The sequence below is a fragment of the Aquarana catesbeiana genome, linkage group LG03 (genome assembly GCF_042186555.1).
Source record: "Aquarana catesbeiana isolate 2022-GZ linkage group LG03, ASM4218655v1, whole genome shotgun sequence".
Lineage (NCBI taxonomy): Eukaryota > Metazoa > Chordata > Amphibia > Anura > Ranidae > Aquarana > Aquarana catesbeiana.
This window is the reverse complement of record NC_133326.1, coordinates 692,496,920-692,512,966: the sequence shown is the minus strand read 5'-3', so window position 1 is coordinate 692,512,966 and position 16,047 is coordinate 692,496,920. Positions and strand designations below refer to the sequence as shown.

General features: G+C 42.1%; 1 protein-coding gene across 1 annotated transcript; it reads right to left on the bottom strand.

Moving 5' to 3' along the window:
- Window positions 1-9,954: 9,954 nt before the first annotated feature.
- LOC141134198 (olfactory receptor 1468-like) lies at window positions 9,955-11,763 on the bottom strand. The gene is made up of 2 exons (XM_073623780.1): window positions 11,455-11,763; window positions 9,955-10,899 (listed from the first exon to the last, which is right to left on the bottom strand). The coding sequence occupies exons 1-2, from the start codon at window positions 11,761-11,763 to the stop codon at window positions 9,955-9,957; spliced, it is 1,254 nt and encodes a 417-aa protein (XP_073479881.1).
- Window positions 11,764-16,047: the final 4,284 nt, after the last annotated feature.

Sequence of the window (16,047 nt, the reverse complement as noted above, 5' to 3'; positions counted from 1 at the left end):
AGTTGTGCAATATTCTTTGTCCATAATTTGTATAAAGATGTGATTCTTACCATTAAAAGCCAAGCATTCATTGAATGACTCTCTTGTCTTGTGCATTGGATGCTTCCGGAGCTCCGAAAGAATTCTACTGATTGTCCAGATCTAAGCAGATTTAACCCTTCCAGTGGTGGCAGTATTCGAACCCACGCCTCCAATAACGAGTGTAAGGCAAGCCAGACATTATTCTTTTTTTTTTTTTTCAACCAGCGTGTTGAATGAAAAAAAGAGATGATTCCCCTTTCCACACAATCACTGCTGCTGTGCTTTTATAGAGCCTTCCCTGCCATCAGAATACAATGATCATCTCTATTTAATTGAAATTGTTTTAATAACGGTAATGTATTTATTTGTTGTGTTTCATTTAATTATTCCTAAAAAAGGCCCACCAAAATCCTAAGCACCAGGCCCATGATGCTCTTAATCTGGCCCTGGTACTAACTTATGTATTTCCAAATTTTCTTCTTATGTCACGTACACACGGCCGGACTTCCCTGCAGAAAAAGTCAGATGGGAGCTTTCGGTCAGACATTCCGACCGTGTGTATACCCCATCTGACTTTTTCTGTCAGCATTTCCGATGGACTCAGATATAGAACATGTTCTAAATCTTTCCGTCGGAAACGCTGACGGAGTTTAGCCTGTTGGCAAGTCCAGCCATGTGTACGCGGCATTCATTTTTCCAAAGCAGCAAAAATGACCAGACCAGAGCAGGCTGAAAATAGGTAAGGTTGTTCATCTTTCTTACACAGATTAGTCAGCATTGGTATGGTGTGGGGCATTTTTAACACTAGTTAGATTTAGCCTGGAATTCTACTTTAATTATTCAATTAGGACAAACATTTGGTAACAAGTAAGATGGGAAATTCCCTCACTATGGGACATTTCCTCTCATTTTCTCATCTCTTCAAAACACTCCAGCCAGAAAAAAAAATAAAGAATGGCTTATTAAAAGCTAAATCAACTAAACCAGCACTTGGTACAATATTTACCTTCAAAGCAGAGATTTTATCACAATATTCCCATTTTGCCTTTAGATGTAGTCAGTCTGGTGCTCAGATTTATTCCACCCACTTCCTCTAAGACCTACTGCAGGTTGTCCTAGGCCCAGATAATATAAATATGTACTGTATGTACGTGCAAATGCAAGCAAATGCACAACTTCCCAGCTCAAATATAAATAAACTGTCAAAAGTCTCTAAACTTGTTTGAAAACATTTTTTTAAAAAAACCCAGTGGTGATTAAATACTATCAAAAGAAAACTCTGTCTGTCTCCAAAAAAATGATAAAAATGTTGTTTGGGTACAGTGTTGCATGCCCGTGCAATTGTCATTCAAAGTGCAACAGTGTTGAAAGCTAGAAATTGGCCTGGGCAGGCAGGGGGTGAAAGTGCCCAGTATTGAAATGGTTAATAAATAAACTTTTATACAGTGAAGAACAGCTACTGTAAATAAACAGAAAAAGTGCCCATAAATTGTCCAAAGACATGAAGAAAGGTGACCGATATAAACAGTCAAAATGAAGTCCCACAAGCCGTGATGAAAATCGAAAGACCCTTGGGATAGCCAAGGTGACACCAACCACTCTCACACAAGGCTTACCGGAATGCCTGTGACCCCCTAATAAGAGCGGCCAACAAACGCTCAATTAAATTAAAAAACCAACATCATGGTAAAGGGTATAATCTTCATATGCAGCCCAGAAATGTATTGGAACAATTCAAACACAACTTCCCTAATATTTAGCAAAGACTCCTGAAGCAACCAGTCAGTCAATTAACTCAGGATATGCCGTGGAATGCATGAAATAAAAATACTCCACATAACATACTACTGGTAGCAGTATCCAGCATATGGTGCCTGGTATGGTGGAGGCTTCACCCCATTCACCCCCAACACTCCTGTCAGCAGCTGGTTAAACCTTTTAATGGCCAGAACGCCATGAAATAAGTCTTTGAAGTTGATGCGGCCCAGCTCATTGGGGTCCAAATATTGCACCACTTTCTCCACTGTTGCACTGATAGACATTTTACCTCCAGGCAGCCTCTTCTTTTCCACCAGGACAGGGCTTTCAGCTAAGGATGTAAAGGTCTAAAAATTTTTTTTTTTTTTCCAAAAAAGTTTATTTTTATTTATGAAAACAAACAAGTTGACATGTGATATTGTACAGGAATATCGGACATGAACAGTACATTAAGCAACAATTAAGGTACATTCATTGTCCCATTGACCCCACATAAACCTTAATAAATTTTGTCCCACCGTTAAGTCCATTCTGTTGAGAGTGCTTTATTGCATGTGGGAGTGACCGGTTCAAGTGTCGTCAGTGTTGCCAATATGTTACACTAATTAGGTGTAATGGATGATATTATATTTTGTGAGTTTGGGGGAATCAGTCATGGCGTGAGTGTCTGGGATGGCTCAAATTGTCTCTCACCCAGTGGAGGTACCTTGTGTTTGTCAAGGTAGGCTAGCTATGTTTCAGGATAGGTGGTGTATGTGGGGTGTGTCATCATTAGTGTCTTGTAAGGGTCATAGGGTGTCAGGTCAGCGGAGAGGGGGGTACAACTAAAAAATAAAAGGGTAAAAAGGGGGGAGTGTCCGGGGGGGAAATGTGGGTGGTCAGCAAAAGAAGTAGGACCCAGGATGTAATAAGTGGAGTTACGGGTAGGTAGGAGGGAGATAGTAGGAAGAGAGAAGAGAGGAAACAAAAAGGGGCAATAAGATTAGAAGGATGTAGGTCCTAATGTTGAGTTGTGCCGTCTCTTGCTTCCCTCCCGGAGGTCCATCATTTTTTTATTTGGATTGTGTTTTTGGGGAGGGGCCCTTTACTTAGTAGAGTTCCAGGTTAGGTCATGAGGTTGATGAGTTTTAGTTCTGAGCTTTGGGCTTCAGGGATTTTTTAACTCTAAAAATATAGGTAGGTGACGAATTGAGACAGGAAAAATTCTGTCATGGTCTGGAAATGTTTCCAGCATGCCCATTTGATTCCATATTTTCTGGGGATATCTCGTGTGATGTGGATTAGTTCTTCCTACTTAGCAATCTTATTAATTCTACTGAACCATTCTTTGATTGAGGGGATATTTTGGAATTTCCAGTGTAGTGGTATGCTTTATTTTGCTGTGTTGATCATGTGCATCGCTAGTGATTTATGGTAAGAGTTGTGTGATAGGAGAGGGTAGTTCGATCAGAGGGGGGAGAGGAGGAGAGTTAGAGAGGAGAGAGTGGGGTGGGGGTGGCTGGTATCAGGAGTAGAGGGGGGTGTTTAGAGGTGTAGGTGTCAGGGGTACATGTGGTAAGGGGAGAGGGGAGGGTGGTTATGTGGACTGGTAACGAATAAGGATATGCATCCTTCTTTGTGAAGTATTAGTCCAGTAAGGGGTCAGTCGGTACTCTTAGAGTCCACTGTGTGTGAGGGTGGTTGGTTACGGTTCCTGAAAGTAAAGAGTCACACAGTCCTGTGAGGTCTAGGTGCTTCATGTGAGAGTCATTACTTATCAAGAGGTATAGGGATATTTAAAGATGTAAATATGTATATAGCTATATAGGTATGGGGAGCGTTCCCCCATTGGAGGTGTGGGAGAAAAGTGATGTGGTGTGTGCTCGAGTGAGTGAGGAATGCATTAGTCATTTTGTAAGGTAGTATATGGGATGTCAAACCAATGAGTCTTATAAAACTTAGATAACTTGCATAGTACAATGAACTCGTTGTTTACATTGCATCACAAACTATGGGGAGCGGTAAATAGTCTAGACGAGAATACCCCCTAAGGCCCATTGTCTGTGAGGCGGTAACAGAAGGGGCTGTGTCCCTTATTAGTTTAACAGTATATTCGAGTAAACAGTGAACAATAAACAATAAAACGTATTGATTGGTAATACACGAACTTCAGGATTAAACATTAATGAACATGACATAGAACACATCAGCCCTTACAATTTGCAGGCCTGCAAATACCCTGTTTCCCCGAAAATAAGACCTAGTGTGATTGTCAGTGATGGCTGCAATATAAGCCCTACCCCCCAAATAAGCCCTACCCTGTTTCCCCGAAAATATGCCCTACCCTGAAAATAAGACCTACAAGGACTTTAACTAGGGCTTATTTGGGGGGTAGGGCTTATATTGCAGCCATCACCGACAATCACGCTAGGTCTTATTTTTGGGGAAACAGGGTACTAAGTGTATTTGCAGGCCTGGGATGCAGAGTTAGGTAAGATGGGTATGAGGATATGATGGGTATGAGGGTGGCACCATGTAGGATTTCTTTGTGGGCATAGGTGGCTGGTTATTTGGTCTGCAGATTTCAGTCATATCAGGTACTTGTGGGTAGAGGAGTATTAGAGCATACAGAGCGTGGTTATGGGAGTGGAGTTCAGACATAGTTGGCCTTAGATGGGGAAGGGGGATAGGTGTTACGTGTGCCACACTCATACCTCTGCCATATGAGCATAGTATGTATACCTACAAAGCTGTGATCATGTGCCTCCGGTATAATCAAGTGGCTTTTACTGCTGACTAGATAAAGGAAAATGCCATCTCCTAACCTGAGGTAGGTTTTTCGTACTGACCCTACCTGGTAAGGCCAGTCTACAGTTTATATCCTGCTTCTTCCTCCATGGCACTGTCCTCTGATCTCAGATAGCTATCAGAAAGATCGGGGAATAGCCTGTAGTAAAAGAGGTTTAGTTAGTAGTTCACGCTGAATATCCACCCGTGTTAGGATGAAGTGCCTATGTAAGAACCATGTCCTTAGGCTGAAAGATGGACCCATGGGGGGTTGTAGAATTTTCTGGCTGTTGGTCTGTCTCTTAGGAGGACATAGAAACTTTTGCCTTACAAAAGAGGATCAGCGGAAAGCTATCAGTCAGTCTCCTCTGCACTTCTCCTGTAGGTGTGATGATGAGGAACATCTTGGGCAAATCCGTGAGGTTTATGCAATCAATCAGCTTCATGTGTCTTGCGGGTCTGATAAGGGTTTGTTTGTGTTGGTGAGGGATTTGTGCAGAGGAGATATGTTAAGCCTCTGGATAGTTGTGGCAATACGATCGTAGCAGGTTACCATCCAGTTTTAAGTTTGGTACGGTTTACCTCAAAGGGCTAGAGTGGGTAATTCCAATTTGCTTTTAGTGCAATTCTTGTGCTGGGTCGGTTCACCTGGCTTACCACGGTGACCTCTTGGCACCAAGGTTAACTAGTTCTGGGTGTATGGCAATCATTAATCGGAGGCACACAAAAAGTCAATGCATGCTTCTGGGCTCTGCTTGCTAGGGGGAAAGGGGAGGTGATAGCTTTGTGTCATGTTGCATGTTCCGCAGAGGAGAAAAAGCATCCTTTACCTCACAATGAGTGGCGAGTTCTGCAATGATTCGGAGATGCTGTAGGACTGCCATTTTTCAGAATCCCTGATGTTTGGGATGGCGAGGGTGGAGGGTGTGTGCGACGGCATTGGATACTGAAGTTGCCCTCTTCGGTGATGCCTTCCATGCAGGTGGCACTACGCAGTCACTGTACCAGTCAGGCAGGTCCACCAGTGGGATGTTGAGAGTGGTGCAGAGGTGCTCTAGGTCTTCCGGCACTCTGAGATTTGCTGTGTCACCATTGTTAGATGCTGATAAGCAGAAAGGAAATTTCCAGCGATATACATTGTTTCTAGCTCTTAGTACATCAAGCAGGGGCCTCAGTTCTCTCCTCCTCTACAATGTTATGTTGGATAGGTCCTGACTCCTGAAGTATTTTGATGTCAGAGCCCTGAAAGGAAAAATGTATTCAGCCTCTAGCTTTACGGAGGATTTCCTCCTTCAGAAGGAAATCATTCAGGCAGCAAATTATGTCTCTGGGTGGGTCCGTGTCCCTTCCCCTCGGGCGCAATGCTCTATGGATGCGCTCCATAGCGATAGGGGAGTCTGGGGTCTTTCCAGGAGCTCATTGAAAAGGGCAGTGACCGAGCGGGAGAGCTGGGCAGAGTCAATGGACTTGAATAGGCCTCTTACTCTTAGGTTGCAGCGTCTCCCGTGATTATCCAGGCCCTCCATGTGGCAGGTGATTTCTCTTAAGTGAACGGCATGGATTCAGCTACCTGCTGTACATGACACAGCAAGGCATCATGGCGGGCTTGAGTCTCTTCGACTTCCTCCACCCTCAGGACTATAGCCTGACTGTCCGATCATAGGTTGGAGACAGCAGCAGACAACGTATTTTTAATGTCTGCCTCTACCATTCGGAGGTTAGCTAGACTCAGCGCTGAGGATGCTTGCATGTCAGGCGAAGGAGGACTGCGGCTCCGGTCTCTATGTGAGTCTCTGCTGCCTGAGCGGGATGCGTGGGTTGAGGCCTGTGATGCCGGCGTAGCTCCCTGGGGCCGTGTCCAGAATATCTCTGGTATATATGGTGGCTTAGCTGCGTGTCTTGGTCTCTGGGAGAGTGGGATCGGGTGGCTGAAGCACTCTGGGGTGTGCTCCCCATGGTAGAATCACTGGATGATTGCTGTAGTCTATTAGTAGGACCTTGGGGAACAGGAGCTTAGGGATTAAGCGCCCATCTTGGAATGGAACCCTAAAAATTAATTTTTATTTTATTTTTTTTTTCATTTTTTAAAGCCTTGTGACAAAAACTTAGATCTGCAAATAACTCACCATGCCTCTTATCAAATTTCTTGGAGTGTCTACTTTTCAAAAAGGTGTCATTTGGGGGGGTGTTTGTACTATCCTGGCATTTTAGGGCCCCCAAAACTGATAGGTAGTCAGGAAATGAAGTGAGGGGAAAGCCTGAAGGTGGTCATTGGTTTTAGGCCCCTGTACATGGCTAGGATGCCAAAAACTCTCTCGTGTGGTATCTGCATACTCAAGAAAAGTAGCAAAATTAGTTTTGTTGTGTAATTCCACACATACTTATGTCATGTGTGAGAAATATCTAATTAAAGTGACAACTTTGTGTTAAAAAAAAAGTGTTTTTATCATTTTCCAAAACCTTGTGGCAAAAAATAAAAACTTCCATGCACTCAACACGCCTCTCAGCAAATACCTCTTTCTATTTTCCAAAAAGAGGTAATTTGTGCGGGGTGTTTGTACTATCTTGGCATTTCAGGGCCTCTAAAACTGTAATAGGTAGTGAGGAAATTAAGTGAAGGAATTACGCCTTTTGAAGGTGGTCATTGGTTTTTGGCTCCTGTATGCGGCTAGGCTCCCATAAAGTCTCACATTTATGTTACCCCCATACTCAGGAGAAGCTTTGTGTAAAAAACAAAAAACTTTTTTTTGTAATTTTCTAAAAACTTGCAGGAAAAAATAAAAAATAAAATCTTCCATGCACTCAGCCTGCCTCTCAGAAAATACATTGGTATGTTTACTTTCCAAAAAGGGGGCATTTTAGCACCTCAAGAAATGTGATAGGTAGTCAGAAATAACAGCTGCATAGATTTCAGTACAGTATATATCCCATAGTTTGTAGATGCTATAACTTTAATGCAAACCAATCAATATACACACTTATTGGAATTTTTGTTTACTAAACAAAGGTAGCAGAATACATTTGGCCTAAATTTATGATGAAATTTGATTTTATTAGGTATTTTTTAACAGAAAGTAGAAAATATATTTTTTTTACATTCTTTGGTCTTTTTCCGTGTATATCACAAAAGAAAAAAAAATAAACCCAGTGGTGACAAAATACCCAGAAAAAACTTTATTTGTTTGAAAAAAATTATACAAATGTAATTTGGGTTGCATTTCCAGTTAAAGTAGCACCACGCTGAATAGAAAAAAATGCTCTGATCATGAAGAGGGTAAAACCTTAGAGGTTAAGTGGTTAACTAGTGGCCTCTTTCAGGGGTAGCACTACATAGTATTATGATCCTGTACAATTCCATAGCTCCCAACTGTCCCTGATTTTGAGGGACTGTCCCTGATTTGGAGCAATGTCCCTCTGTCCCTCTTTCCTCCTCATTTGTCCCTCATTTTGGTCTGATCTATATAGTTTTATATAAAATGCACTTTTTATCTTTCAAAAAGTGTTTCCCAGTGTGAAACCTTTCATCCCATTTCTAAATTGCTGCATTTGTACATTTTAAAAGCCAATATAAAGGAATAGTAGTGGTAAAAAAAAGTCCTTGTGGATTTAATTAACCTTTTTTTTTTTTGGTTAATTCTCCTTTAAGGGGTTGTGGCAGGGGGCATGTCTTATGCCTACATACGTTTGTTAGTAGATGTCCCTCATTCCCATCTCAAAATATTGGGAGGTATGCAAGTCCATAATCCAAAAGTCCATATCCCTCCATGATAAAACACTGTCAGCACCACCAGATTCTTTCCATATGGCAGGATTGGGGTGACTCTCACTTGCAGTCTAACATATATGTAAGAACAAAAGAGAAGCAGCACCATTGACAAAGTGTATTAGTTTAATAGCTCACATAAAAGCAAAAATAGTATACACTCACATTATGTGATCCAAAAAGCAGCATGTAATGTAATTTCACTAGGTGGCAGCCTATCACAACCTTGGGCACTTCCTCATGCAAATTGCCTCGTGCCAGGGACCAGGAGGGCCATTGTGGACAGCATGGAAATTGTAAAGGCAGAAGCAGGGCATCAGAATGGTGCGATGGCATCAGAGAAGCTGTGGTAACATGTTTCAAGGCATTCCTGCCCCATTTTCAAGCCTGCCAAATACTTACAGAGTTCAGAATAAATAGGTTTCTGGTGCCATTTTGGAAGAGATAAAATTGATGCTGCCATATTGTTGGAGACCAAATTTAAAAAGGGCATAGTGGCACCATTCTGGTGGGGACAAAAAAGTAATCTTGAGGGTGCCATATTAACAGGGAAACAACAGCCTCCCTCTGGGTTTCATTTTGAGCCCAAAAAATGTGGTACTTACATTCACAAAGAGGCATTAACCACTTGCCGACCAGCTGAATGGCACGGCTGGGAGAAACGACGTTATGCTACATCATTTCTCCTTGTGGCCACTTCCGAAACGAATGCCTGGCAGGTGCGATGACTGTCGGGCTCCCGCGATCACTCATGACACACCGAGAACCGGGATTTTTGTGTGTAAACACAGATTCCGGTTCTCTGAGGAGAGAAGAGACCGATCGTCTGTTCATACAAAGTATGAACAGTGATCTGTCATCTCCCCTAGACAGTCCCCTCCCCCCTTCATTTAGAACACAGAGAGGAAACACAGTTAACCCCTTGATCGCCCCCTAGTGTTAACTCCTTCCCTGACAGTGACATTTTTACAGTAATCAGTACATTTTCTATAGCATTGATCGCTGTATAAATGCCAATAGTCCCAAAAATGTGTCAAAAGTGTCCAATGTGTCTGCCATAATGTTGCAGTCCCAATAAAAAATGCAGATCACTGCCATTACTAGTAAAAAAAAAAAGGATAATAAAAATGTTATAAATCTATGCCCTATTTTGTAGACGCTAGAACTTTTGCGCAAACCAATTAATATACGCTTATTGCGATTTTTATTACCAAAAATATATAGAAGAATACATATCGGCCTAAATTGAGGGAAAAAAATTGCTTTTTTTTAAAAAAAAAATGGGAATATATATTATAGCAAAAAGTACAAAATATTTAGTTTTTTCAAAATGTTTGCTCTTTTTTTGGTGTAGCGCAAAAAATAAAAACTGCAAAGATGATCAAATACCACCAAAAGAAAGCTCTATTTGTGGGAAAAAAAGGATATCAATTTTGTTTGGGTGCAGCGCCGCACAACCGCGCACTTGTCAGTTAAAGCGACGCAGTGCTGAATCACAAAAAAATGGCCTGGTCATTAAGCAGGAAAATCTTCCGGGGCTGAAGTGGTTAATTTGTGTCTTTTATATCCATCTTTAGTTCAGCTTTAAGTCAAAAGTATTATCTTTCCTTTTTGTCTTATCTGTTTGACCACATTGAACATTCATTTTAATCTCTTTTGAAATGTAAGCTCATAAATTTATTTTTAACAATTTGTTTCAGGTCTTTATTCCTCAGACTGTATATAATTGGATTCATCAGTGGATTTCCTGCCGTGTACAGTAATGACATGAATTTGGTCATGTTTTTTGATTGTCCTATATTGGGTATATAATAAACAAATATAAGGGTACCAAAATAGGTGCATACAACACTTAGGTGGGAACTACATGTGGAGAAAACTTTCTGTTTTCCAACAATAGATGGGATTTTTAAAATTATATTAATAATATAAATATATGATATAATGATGACAAAGAATGGGATGACAAGGAAAAAAACACCAATCAATGTAACTTCTAGGTGAACAATGGTAGTATCGGAGCACGAGAGTTGAAGGATTGGATCAATATCACAAAAATAGTGATCAATCACATTGGGCCCACAGAATTGCAAGTTTGTTATAGTTATAGTATAAATGAATACTATCAAAATACTTAAAATCCAACAGATGGCGACTATTACTGAGCAAAAATGTTGGTTCATGATTGAAGTGTAATGCAACGGTTTGCAGATGGCCAAATATCTGTCATAAGACATTGCTGTTAACAGAAAATACTCTCCGGATTCTGCAACAACAAAAAAATAAAACTGGGTGATGCAACCAAAAAATGATATTATGGGTTCTTTCACCAAAAGATCATGAAGGGTATTAGGAAGAATATCAGTTGCCAGTAAGATATCGGACACAGCGAGCTGGGAGAGGAAGAAGTACATGGGAGACTGGAGGGTCTTGCTGTAGGACACCAATGTGATGATCAGGAGGTTTCCACATATTAACACACAATAAATTAAAAGGAGGAGAGAGAAGATCAAACAATTTATACTCCAATGAGTCTGAAATCCCAGGAAGTGGATTGTTGTAATTCTGGTAATATTTGGCTCATTCATTACCTGAAATAGAAGACTTTGTGAAGAAATAAGAAAGAAAAATGAGAGAAAAATAGTTAGTAGTAGTTTAATTAATTACATTTAACTAGTCTTTGTTTGTAAAGTAGCTTTTCCAAGCTACTCCTTCAGTTCTGATGATGGTCATGAACATCCACAAAAGTAAAGCTGGCCAAATATGGATCAAAATTCGTTCAGTTCATAGGGTACTGGTTGAGGTTAAATCCACCCATGGACAGGCTGATTGTACTCAAGTTGACCCATCAACCAACTTGGGTGCAACAAGCCTGTGGGATTTTTACATGTGATTATCGTCAGCTAGCAGTAATAATTGTGTTTTGCCAGCCAGGATGGCTCCTTAGTGGAAGGAAAGAAATCAAATCATATGTAGGCTACTTTACTCAGGCCCATTAAACCAATCAAAAATAAAAAACAAATTAAGTGCAGCGCAAATGATATAGATAAAAGTCCATATATGAGGGAACACAATTCTCCTGTAGTAAAAATACTCCTTCTTAATATGAAAACACCACAAGATCTTCTCCACTTATATGCACCCACCTTAATTGCTTCCAAGGAGAAGGTGTGAGGTTGCAGAGCAAAGTAGAGCTCGCAGACATTGTGGAAAGCATGATACTTGCTGCATTCTCCAGCAAACTTTAAAGGTGTGGGTACTCTGGGCTCTGGAGGAAGCATCACTACGGAGGGTGCAATTGGAAACCTTCCAAAAGTTGCATCTTGGGTATTGGAAGGTGAAGATAAGGCCTGAACTTGTTCCTCCAGTCTTGAATAGCCTTCCTGAAGGCTCTTTACAGCTTGAGTGAGACCCGCCAGATGTCTACACAGTTCATCCTGCCCAGACTCAGTCATGGCTGCCTGATACTGTCAGACATTTACTTACCAGACCGGTGAGTCCACTTGGAACAGTGGGTGGTCTCCCTTACGTATCTGACTCGCGGCCCCTGGTAGAGTAGACAGGAGGCACAGGAGTGCAAAATGGTATGAGAGCCTAGTGTTGGAAGGAAGATGATCTTCAAGCAGCAGGTCAGTAATCTGGAACACAGGCAAACAGGTGCTGAGCAGAAGCAGAGCAGGCAGGTCAAGGCACAGGCAGGGTTCGGCAACAGGCGGGCAGCAAAGGTACAGCAGGAGCAGGCAGAAGCGGAGTCAAACAGGCCAAGGTCAGGTACAGGCAGAAGTCAGGAGAATCCAAGAGGCAAGCCGGGTCATCAGGAGATCAGAAGCACAGGAACACAGGAATAGGCAACGGGAACTATGACACAGGGACATGTCGATCAGGCTGCACCGAGCAGAGTGCACAGCAGACCTAAATAGGCCGGTTGGCGTGCACACACCAATGCTCACAGGCATAAGCACGTGCCCGAATGCCAGTGCACAGACCAGCACCCACAGGATCACACACAGCAGCACGCACAGGAACGCGCGTGCCAACATGCACCGGCACGCACCAGAGCGGCCAGCACCGCGACCAGCAAGGTAACATTGAAATCAATGGGGCAGCGTGGCTATATCGCCAGCATAGCGCTGCTGCAGCAGCACTTTGCGGTGGTTTTAACCTTTTCTCGGCTCCTAGCGGGGGTAAAAGCGCCCTGCTAGCGGCCGAATAGCGCGGCAAAATTGACGGTAAAGTGCCGCTAAAAATATTGGTGCTTTACCACCGACGCACCCGCCGCCCCCGCCGCCCCCGCCGCCCCCGCCGCCCCAGTGTGAAAGGGGCCTTAGCATGAAATGCATTATCATCTATTTGTTCCTGTTATGCCTCTGATACTGTTATGATGCTAAAATAAAGCAATTTCCAGATTTTTTCCTTTTTGCAGGCACTTGTGGGTGCTCACTCCCGAGCTGCCTCTGTGTGTCGCATGACTTAGCTCCACCTCTGCTTCCTCCTCACTGGCTGCGGTTTACAGTAGACATGTGCACTGCTGAAATATTTGTTTGTTTTCGTTTCATTCGTTTTTTTTTCTTTTTTTCATTTTTCGGGTCATTCGTTATGATCGCAGTTCATAAATTTATAAATTCATAAATTCAAAAATTCGTAAATTCGTACATTTAAAAATGTGAAAATCCAAAAATTTTAAAGAATAACTAACTAACTAATAATAACTAACTATTCAATTATATTATAGGTATTGGAATTTCCTTTCAAATTTGGCTGTTAGTGAACGTAACAAATATGAATTTATCTGAAGTTACGAATTATCCAAAATAATGAATGCCGTATCTAAACAAATGGAATGGAACAAATAAATAATAATATAAATAATAAAAAAGGTTTTATTATTATTATTATTATTATTATTTATTATTATTAATTTGTTACATTCCATTCATTTAGATGCGGCATTCGTTATTTCGGATCATTCGTAACTTCGGATAAATTCGTATTCCTTAGATTCATTAACAGCCAAATTTCAAAGGAAATTCCAATACCTATAATTTAATAGTTAGTAATAGTTAAGTTATCTTTAGTTAGTTTTTTCAAATTTCAGAATTTTAGCATTTTTGAATTTTTGAAACTTACTAACAGTCGAATTTACAAATATTTAGAAAGAAAGTTTTCGTTAATTCGGATATTTCCGAATTAACAAATTTGTTGAAATTCTTTAAAAAACTAATTCGGAATGAAACTAATTGCACATGTCTAGTTGACAGCAGCAGGAGCCAAAGGCTCCCACTGATAGGTCTCAGACAATAAGGAGGCAGAGACCCTAGGAGAGCCTCTGATCTTGTGCACATTGCTGGATCAGGATTGGGCTCAAGTGAGTATGGGGGGGTTAGCTGCACACTAAAGGTGTTTGCATGCACAGAATGCATGAAGGTAAAAAACAACTTTAACCACTTGCTGACCGCCCTATAGCCGTTTTACTGCTACAGGGCGGCAGCTGTGCACAGGATCACTTATATATACATGATCCTGCACTTTCAGGTAGCGGGCGCAAATGCTCATTGCCGGCATCTCACTCCTTCTGTGATTATACACAGCAGGAGGCGATCAGCCGGGTACCATAGACTCAATGTCTGCCGGCACCCACCGATCATCCTGCAGAGAGAAAGAATGGTAGTCTGCCAATGTAAACAAGGGAGATCACTGTTCTAACACGAGGGAGGGCATGGATCCTGTGTTACTGCAAAGACATGGATCCATATCTTCCCCTAGTAAAACCACCTCCCACACTGTACTAAAACACTGGCTAGGCACACAGTTAATCCTTTGATTGCCCCTGATGTTAACCACTTCCCAGCCAGGGTCATTAGTACAGTGACAGTGCATATTTTCTTTAGTACTGATCACTAGGGATGAGCCGAACCCCCCCCCCTGGTTCAGTTCGCATCCAGAACATGTGAACAGGCAAAAAATGTGTTCAAACACACGAACACCGTTAAAGTCTATGGGACACGAACATGAATAATCAAAAGTGCTAATTTTAAAGGCTTATATGCAAGTTATTGTCATAAAAAGTGTTGGGGGACCCGGATCCTGCCCCAGGGGACATGGATCAATGCAAAAATAAGTTTTAAAAACAGACGATTTTTGGGAGCAGTGATTTTTAATAAAGCTTAAAGTGAAACAATATAAGTGTAATATTCCTTTAACTTTCATACCTGGGGGGCGTCTATAGTATGCCTGTAAAGGGGCGCATGTTTCCCGTGTTTAGAACAGTCTGACAGCAAAATTACATTTCTAAAGGAAAAAAGTCACGTAAAACTACTAATAGCCATCCTGTCCCAGCTATTGACATCACTGGTCTCTGTCTTAATTGGCAGCTGCGGCAGCACATTGGAACCCAGTGCTGGTTACCTTATGGGGCTGATGTACAGGAGGGCCAGCAAAATTTGTTGTTAGAGATGGGCTGGGCGTGTTCAAAATTCCACATGCCCAGTCCCGCCAGGAAGCCCACACTGCACACCGCGAATCACAGACAGTGAGACATTTCCCGGTCCGCAGCCGCACAGATCAGGAAATGTCTCACTGCCTGTGATCAGCGGTGTGCAGTGCCGGCTTCTAGGTGGGATCAGGCATATGGGATTTCAAGCACATTCAAGCCCATCTCTAATGGTTGTAGACAGTTGAGCTCCCTGCAGGTTGCTTAGCATCAGTGGAGCCTTCTCTGACATGCTGATCAGGATGCAATCCAGGTGATGCTCCTAGTCAAATCCTAGTGTTAAATATCATAGTGATTTTATTGATCAAAGCCCACACCTTACAGGCATGGAGCCCACATGGCTGCTGAACATACAGTTGGTGATATATATGTGGTTGTACTCTTGATGCTAATAAATACTGTGTTTATCAGATCTGACTGGGAGCATCACCTGGATCACATCCCGATCAGCATGTCAACAGAGAAGGTTATACAGTATTACTGCTGCTAGGTGACCAGCTGTGGGCTCAGCTCTCTACAACCAATAGTCACCAGCACTAGGTCTAAGTAGACTGCCGCCGCTGCCAAGGAGACAGATGCCAGACCAGTGCTGTCAATAGCAAGGGCAGGACAGCAAGAGGAGGCTGGAAAACCGCACAGTGGCAGAACATCAGGGCCCAGTGGCAAGTGCTACCTTTGCCACCCTGATAGTTCTCCCACTGCTTTGGACCCTTATATTTTCTTGGTGTGCTGGTGACATATCTCTTGTCTTCTGCCACCCTGGGGGGCCCCAATCCCAGCATTCTATCCCTGTCCTCAGATTAACACCTGCATTGTCACCTGTCACTTGGGCTTTCAATGGAGACTGTAAGTGGCCGCTTCAAAACAGATAAAGCAGACACAGCCCACTGTTGTCACCATCAGGAAACCCACCCTGAGAAATGTAATACAGCCATCATTTTATAGCTCCCAACTGTCCCTGATTTGGAGGGACTGTCCCTGATTTGGAACAATGTCCCTCTGTCCCTCTTTCCTCTTTATTTGTCCCTCATCTCTGATATATATAAATGTACATAAAATGCACTTTGTATCTTTCAAAAAGTGTTTCCCAGCACTAAACCTTCCATCCCATTTCTAAATTGCTGCATTTGTAAATTCCAAAAGCCAATATAAAGGAATAGTAGTGGTTAAAAAAAAGAACTTGTGGGTTTATCTAATACTTTTTTGGTATAATTCTCCTTTAAGGGGCGTTGCAGGGGGTGTTTCCTAT

Excerpts from the sequence above, each read along its gene's own strand:
- LOC141134198 (XM_073623780.1), bottom strand. The coding sequence starts at position 11,763 with ATGACTGAGTCTGGGCAGGATGAACTGTGTAGACATCTGGCGGGTCTC. Across the intron at positions 10,900-11,454 it reads TCTCCTTGGAAGCAATTAAG|GTAATGAATGAGCCAAATAT; the intron begins GTGGGTGCATAT and ends CTTCTATTTCAG.